This window comes from Castanea sativa, chromosome 1, assembly GCF_040712315.1.
Source record: "Castanea sativa cultivar Marrone di Chiusa Pesio chromosome 1, ASM4071231v1".
NCBI classification, from domain to species: domain Eukaryota; kingdom Viridiplantae; phylum Streptophyta; class Magnoliopsida; order Fagales; family Fagaceae; genus Castanea; species Castanea sativa.
Genome location: NC_134013.1, coordinates 85038863 through 85046601, shown reverse-complemented (window position 1 = coordinate 85046601; position 7739 = coordinate 85038863). Strand labels below are relative to the sequence as shown.

At 38.6% G+C, this 7739-nt stretch overlaps 1 protein-coding gene across 7 annotated transcripts; it reads left to right on the top strand.

Annotated features, from left to right (window-relative positions):
- The first annotated feature begins 380 nt into the window (after positions 1-380).
- On the top strand, positions 381-6980 carry LOC142616709 (RAF-like serine/threonine-protein kinase 20). 7 transcript variants are annotated; one of them, XM_075789510.1, is made up of 10 exons: positions 381-3444; positions 3525-3629; positions 3755-3907; positions 4542-4705; positions 4876-5023; positions 5372-5494; positions 5619-5706; positions 6051-6233; positions 6407-6516; positions 6654-6980. In XM_075789510.1, exons 1-8 carry the CDS (start codon positions 1096-1098, stop codon positions 6215-6217), a joined length of 3297 nt encoding a protein of 1098 aa, XP_075645625.1. In that variant the 5' UTR covers positions 381-1095; the 3' UTR covers positions 6218-6233; positions 6407-6516; positions 6654-6980. The 7 variants fall into 7 exon arrangements, with proteins under 7 accessions (XP_075645625.1, XP_075645629.1, XP_075645640.1 ...); XM_075789514.1 differs by having other exon boundaries at positions 6399-6516; XM_075789525.1 differs by having other exon boundaries at positions 5372-5519.
- Positions 6981-7739: the final 759 nt, after the last annotated feature.

Below are 7739 nucleotides of genomic sequence, written 5' to 3'. Positions count from 1 at the left end.
AAATTCACCATAGCGCACCTGTGAAGACATTATGATTTATCTTTGGTGTGATTGTTACTTCACAAATAAGATTTCCTAGTGTTCATTCTTGAGAGTATAATTTATCATCCGTAAGATTGTCACTCCACAAACTACACAAGGGTTGAGGCTTTGGAAAAAAAAAAAAAAATCTTAAAATATGGTAACGACATTTGATTTTCTCACATCTCGGTTAGAATTCGTAGTAAATTTAATTAGTGAAATTCACATGGAATCTAAGAAAGGAGTGTATCATGGAGTCTTAAGTGTTATCTTGTGTGTGCGCACACACGTGCAAGAGAAGAGCGTCGGAGAGAAAGTGAAGGGAGAGCATATCCTCTGGAGGAGATAAATAGATGCCAAGAGAACCCAGAAACGAGGTAGTGCCACGTGGGACACTACCTGGCACTCGGGCATCGCATCTTCTCTTTCTCATTCTCTTTCTCTCTCTCTTGCCCCCATTGCCTATGGCGGTCCTTCTTCACCACCTCCATTCCTAATCACCATCATCACCCTTCACCTTCACCACACATCCCTTCCCTACTCATTCTCTCTCTGCTAGATCACTAGCTCACTGCACAGCTTTCAATAAAACCCCCCACAGCTTCTGACAAACTCTTCCTCCATATTCTATAAATTTTTTTTTTTTTTTCTTTCAGAAGATTCCCTCCTCAGCTTCTCTTTGAATCTTTTTCATATTCGCCAATTCAGGTACCCATCACTTTGTTTCTGTGTCTTTTGGATTAATCAGTCTATCTGGGTATTCGTTTTGGACTTTGGATCTGTTTTCACAAGCTGGGCTGGTGAGGTTTATTGTTGTTTTGATAAAGTTTTGGTTTTTATTGTGTTTTTCTTCAATTTGTAGCCATGGTTGTTGGGAAATGTGATGGTTTTCTGAGCTTTTAACAATGGGGAATTTTTATCAATTTGGGTTAGTGAAATTTGGCTTTTTAAGCTATTGGATGGGACAATTACTCTATGTGTAATAAAGGGATTGTATATAAGAGCCAGTTTGAGTCTGAGTCTGGGAATCCTATTATATATCAGCAATAACAACCTTATCAATCTGTATATTTGATGATGGATAGCCCAACATCAGCCATGGGTTCTTCAACCCCTTGTTCGAATGATGAAACCACGCGTGTTAAATTTTTGTGTAGTTTTTTGGGGAGTATATTGCCCCGTCCCCAGGACGGGAAGCTCCGGTATGTGGGCGGGGAGACCCGAATTGTTTGCGTGGCGAGAGATATTAGTTTTGAGGAGTTGATGGGTAAAATGAGGGAGCTTTATGATGGGGCGGCGGTATTGAAATACCAGCAGCCCGATGAGGATCTTGATGCTCTTGTATCGGTTGTAAATGATGATGATGTGATTAACATGATGGAAGAGTATGATAAGTTGGGTTCGGGTGATGGGTTCACTAGGCTTAGGATTTTTCTGTTCTCACATCCCGAACAAGAGGTTTCGCCCCACTATGTTGATGGTGGGGATGATAGGGAGACTGAGAGGAGGTATGTGGATGCTTTGAATAATTTGAATGATGGTTCTGAGTTTAGGAAGCAGCAGCAACCTGATTCCCCCAGGATTGGTCCAGTTGAGGATATACATGTTGGGGAGCAGTTCTTTAACCCGGTAGGTATGGAGGGTGGCCTTCATAGCCAAAGGGCTTCTGAGATACCAATGCTACAGTTTAACTTGCGTCACCTCACGATTCCTCATGTGGGATCTGCACCACACCAGCCTCAGAGGTATACCGAAATGGAAGCTCCATGGAGCCCTGCATACTATTCTCCTAGGCATCCTGGGCACCATGATCCAAGACAATTGGCAGAGTATCCATCTTCCCCTTCTTCTGCACGTTACCGTCTGCCATTGTCTGATTTAACAGAAAAAGGCTTAGATAGAATGCCAGAAGAATATTCTCGGCAGCAAGTGAGTCACCAGCCCACTTATGAACACCAGCCACAATATTCTGAAAATGTTATGTGGGTGCCAAGTGGAGCTATATCAGGTGATAAGTCTGGTTTTCCTGGTAACATTTTTCATGGCCCCAATGTCGTTGAAGGGAACAGTGTTTGTGAGAATTGCCGGATGGCTTTCCAAAGAAATCAACCGCATTTGGAGCATGGGCTTCTCCAGGTCTCTAATCCATGTGCTGAGTGTCCCCCAAATAGAGAGGCTTTCATGCTGAACACAGATGCCAAGTTGCACCATGGGATTTACCCTAGTGAGCAGAATCATGATCTTCGACCTGTTTATAATGAAACTCAAAATCATGAGAGAGGATGGATTCTGCAGAACCATTTGAATGCTCGGGTTGATGAAGTCAGAGTACATGCATCTGGAGCTCCAAGATTGAATGATCATTACATTGGTGATGGAGCAGGCATGAATTTCCCTATGGGTCATGGTAATTTAGCCGATGGACATCCTCCCCCATCAAATTATGCTTATCACCGAGCTGGGCATGAAATGGGGAATGAAGTGCTGCATGACCAAGCTGTGGCTGCTGTACCCCACATGCACATACCTCCTCATGAAGAAAGTGGGATCCGGTATGGAAATTTGCCTTATGGTTATGGAGTAGATAATCTTTATCCAGTGTCACATGGAAATGTACCTGGACATGCCTTATGGAGAAGTAATTCGCAGCATGTTGCTGCCCCTTATGAAGCATCCAGTGCACCTCAGCAAGTGAATGGTGCAGCTAATCCAGGATTTGTCAGGCCTGAGGGTAGTCCAAGATTCTGTGTTGGCATGGACAATCATATTCCTCGAATAGAGTCCTCACAAAAAATATTGGGTTTTGATGGGTTAGCCATGCCAGAATATTCTCATAGCCATGCTTTAAAATTGAACCCAAACTCATTCAGCAAGGAAAGTCTCCATTCATCTCGACCCCCACCTGAGATGGTCAACTTTGCCACCCCCTTGGGACCTGTGCCACCATCGGATTCATCTTCAACTTTGATTCATGATAAAGTGGTTTCTTCAGTAGCTCCTGGTTACAATCCCGATTCAAGAAAGGATACCGGTATCACTGAAGTGGAAAGGTTGGATGGGAAAAGTATAATTGGAGAAGAAAAAGAGGCAAATCAAGTAGAAAAAGTTGAGACCTCTGAATTGCAGAATATTTCTCATCTAGAGCAAATGAAAATTGATAATAACAACTGTCAGGAGACTTCTCTTGGTTCTACCAATTCAGTCTGCTTGAAGCCTGCAGAAGAGAGTGGTGCGAAACTGGGTGAAAAAGTCATTTCTGCACCTCCTGAAGATTCAAAGCTTTCAGCTGAACATTTGAGTTTCTTACCTGAGTTGATTGCTTCTGTGAAGAGGGCAGCATTAGAAGGAGCTGAAGAGGTCAAAGTGAAAGTCGAAGAATGTGCTGACCTTAAAGAAGCAACTGGAAATGAAATAGAATCAGCGGTAAGAAACAAGTAAATTTTCTTTATGAGAGACTGTTGTATAATTATTTATTCTCTTCTGATGTCCTGTTAATTTGATAGAATGCTCATGGGGATCAAGAGTTGGATTTTGATAATGACAATGTGGATACCTCCAAGATTGAGCCAACAAAAGCGGAGGCAGAAGCTCTTGACAGGGGATTACAGGTTACTGCTTGCTGTCTTATTCACATCATTTGCATGTGTTAAATGAAGCATTTAGATTTCATATCACTATCATAACTATCCCCTTTTCATGCCCTTGTTTCTAACATACTGCATCTCTTTGACAGTCAATAAAGAATGATGATCTAGAGGAAATCCGGGAATTAGGTTCTGGAACGTATGGGGCTGTTTATCATGGGAAATGGAAGGGTTCTGATGTGGCAGTAAAGAGAATAAAAGCCAGTTGTTTTGCCGGGAGACCTTCTGAAAGGGAACGTTTGGTAGTGTCTACATCTATCACTCTTGCGTTTGTTTGACTAGCATTCTTGAATCATATTATGGGAAACAGCCTATTGAGTCATATTATGCAATTTACTTGGTGTAATATGCTGTAGTGTTCTCTTCAAATATAATTTGTGTACTAACGGTAATTGCAAAGCGCAGTCAAGGCCGTGATTATCTAGGCAGCCCATTATGCTGGAAGAACACTATTGTTATGTATTTCTAAAAGAAAAAGATGGGAAAAAAAGTGGCCCTTATATAAAATGAGCCTCACAAATTTGCTTAAGGTGAAACAAAAAGAAATTGAAGTTTAAGCATCATATCAAGTAATTTACTCTATTTTGTTTCAACTTTCATTATGGTTTTTGATACACGTTTACACTAAAAGAAGGGGAAAATGTAGGATAGGCCATGAATTTTGTGTAAAAGTTTACACATTTATGATTAAGACATAAATTGAAATCAATAATATTTTTTTTTGTAATAAATACAATGAATGAAGGCTATTGTGGGAAGTATAGAAAACATTCTTATTTTTTTATTTTGCTTGGTTAAGCATTGTGCTTATATTGGACTGTTCATATGTTAGTGGAATTGGCTATAACAGTGACTAGATATGTAATCCTGTCATAGATTGCGGATTTCTGGAAGGAGGCTTTGATATTGAGTTCATTACATCATCCAAATGTTGTTTCTTTCTATGGAATTGTTCGTGATGGTCCTGATGGATCTTTAGCAACTGTGACAGAGTTCATGGTTAATGGATCTTTAAAACAGTTTTTGCAGAAGAAAGACAGGTAGCTGTTCTGTAACTTTTTACAGTGTGTTTCATTCAGATTTCAAATATTTTAGCACTATTTTCTGTTTTGGAATGTATGCTTCATGTAAATTTTTTGATTGTTTGCTCAAAGTTATTTAAAGAATCCATTGAAAGTTGAATGAGTCAGGGCATAATGTAATTGGACAGGACTATTGATCGTCGTAAGAGACTCATCATAGCTATGGATGCTGCATTTGGGATGGAGTATTTGCATGGAAAGAACATTGTACATTTTGATTTGAAATGCGAAAATTTGCTGGTGAATATGAGAGATCCACAGCGTCCTGTGTGCAAGGTATGAGGAGGTAGACATATTTCTAGGTTAAATCATTTTGATTGGTTCGTTTCTTATGGTTTTCAATATCCTGTTTTGGTGTTCCCTGTTATAGTTCTTGTTTTCTCATACTAGTGTCGTTTTTGAAATATCTTTGAAGTTCAGAATTATTTTGCGTGAATGCAGTATTATTAACTAGGAAACATTGGAAGCTTGATTGGAAATCAACTTGTGATGGTTTGGTTATTGTTTTCTCTTTTCACATGTGCTCACCTGAGTCTGTTTTAAACTTTACTGACAAGCTTGATAATTAATTTTCAGAGGGGCTTGGATTTTGGAAACTGATGTGTTCTGTGTGTATCTTTTTAGATTGGTGATTTGGGCTTATCAAAGGTAAAACAGCACACTTTAGTGTCAGGAGGTGTCCGCGGAACTTTACCTTGGATGGCACCTGAGCTTCTCAGTGGGAAAAGCCATATGGTGACAGAGAAGGTAATTAACTCCCAAGCGTGAAAGTGTGAGTTTTTCAGTGTTTTTTATTTTTCCTTTAAAATGTCCTTTCTTTAAGATCTTTTCTGCTGTTTGGTTTCATTGTTATTGTTTTCTTTTGCTGTAGATTGATGTTTACTCGTTTGGGATTGTTATGTGGGAGTTACTCACGGGTGATGAGCCTTATGCAGATCTGCATTGCGCTTCCATAATTGGTAAGTTCCAAATTGTTAATGGACTATGTACACTATTAAATCTGGTTACCCTTGCTTGCCTGATCTAGTTTGCACACATATTAGGGGTTCCTTTGTGTGTAAAAAATACAAAAAAATATGATTGAGTTTGATCTATCTTCTTGCATTCCAAAGGATTACAATGGATGACTAACTATTGGAATTCATTCTTGGGCTTTAATTTATCTTCTTGAATTAGTTTGTAACTGGTAGCAATATTTCTGGGATCTAACTGGATATTATATTCACTGTTTAAGTAGGGCCACTATTAATTATACTACAAAACTTGACCATGATGTTGCAATGTGTTTCTTCTTGGTTCACAGGTGGAATTGTAAACAACACATTGCGCCCACAAAGTCCAACATGGTGTGATCCTGAATGGAAGTCTCTGATGGAAAGTTGTTGGGCTTCTGATCCAGCAGCTAGGCCATCGTTTTCGGAAATCTCTCAGAAGCTGAGGAATATGGCTGCAGCGATGAATGTGAGATAAATCCAATCTTGAAGAAGTAGGTTTCACTTCTTGCCTTGTATGTTGAGCAAGAATTTAAGAAAGAGGAAAATAAAATGAAGCATAGACTTTGCACTATAAAGCAACCTACTGGTTTCTAAAGTATACGCAGGCTAGTTGTTTAATTTTATGCCTTGGTTTATTTTTGACAAACCTTTTCTAGTACTGCAGTGAGAACAGTATTTATTCTTTATAGAGTGCAATTTAAGCTCTCAGAATGGGTTCTGCCAGCAGAAGATTTCATTTTACCCCAAGGAGAGCTTGGGCTGCATGATTAAAATGTAAGTATTTCCCATCAAATTTTATGTGAATTATTAATATTATTATTATTATTTTTTACCTTCTATTGATAACAATTTCTGTGATGATGAAGCAACTTCAGTACGTTCACATATCTCATCATTTTCAATGTGATCAGGATGGCATTGCTGATACATGTTCTATTATTATTGGAGGCTGGACTCAGCTTTTTGGATGGATGTTTATATAAATGAATGGTAATCGCAGTATTATAAGCTTTATCTTTAGAAAATAGTGATGCATATACTGCTGTAACTCTGATGAAACAGGAAACTAACTTGTTATGGTTAAGTCTCTCTCTCTTTCCTATTTGTTGTTATCTTGTTATATGAAATTTTACACCTAGAGATTTGATACCTATATGTGCCAAATATACTTTGGCTCTTGGAGATGTAAAAGAGTATAGTATATGATTATTTTTTTAAGGACCTCCTTGCCTTTTCTATTCCCGTTGTTTGGAGCGTAGTGGTGCAGTTTACTTTGTCCATTGTGAAGTAGTTTTGGTTGCCTGGTAGTCATAATCAGATCATGCATTAGTTGATGGAATGTTTGGCTATTGGTGTCGGACGCTATATGATGGTTACTGGAAAATTTGAATTGGGTGGTACTGGTGGGTGTATATTATTTGCATTTCCATAGTTTGAGCAAGCTGCACCTGCAACGCAGAAGGATCCTTTAGTTTTGTCTTTTATGTTATAAAGATGTTTCAGACATTAATAATATCTGTAAGAAAGCTGTGAATGTATGGAACTTGGACCTGTCAATCTGAGCTCTGATTTTTATTTATTTGGTGCCTGGACATTTGAGACTTAATAGTTTGTATAATGATTGGGATAATAACCGAGTTATGAATCCTATCTGCACTTGAATGGACTATGGAGTTGGCCATATGATTTTCATGTTTTCCCAACGGCTTGTTTAGTATGGTTTATTTGGACATTTTTAGCAATACAACGGTAGAGTAATAGATTTATTTATTTTGATAGAGTAGCCTCATTTAATAGAGATCCATCTTATTCATGCTGACTGGATATTAAGCCTCATTCTTTTGTTTTTGTCTGGTTGAGAGAATGTTTTTTCATGTATCAAAGGCCCAAGTATTTTTTGTTTTCTTGGATATGAAGAAGTGGCGTTCCAATCTTTTCCTAGCTACAATGAGACATCTCAAAAATCTTATAAATGGATAGTGTACGTGGTATGAGCC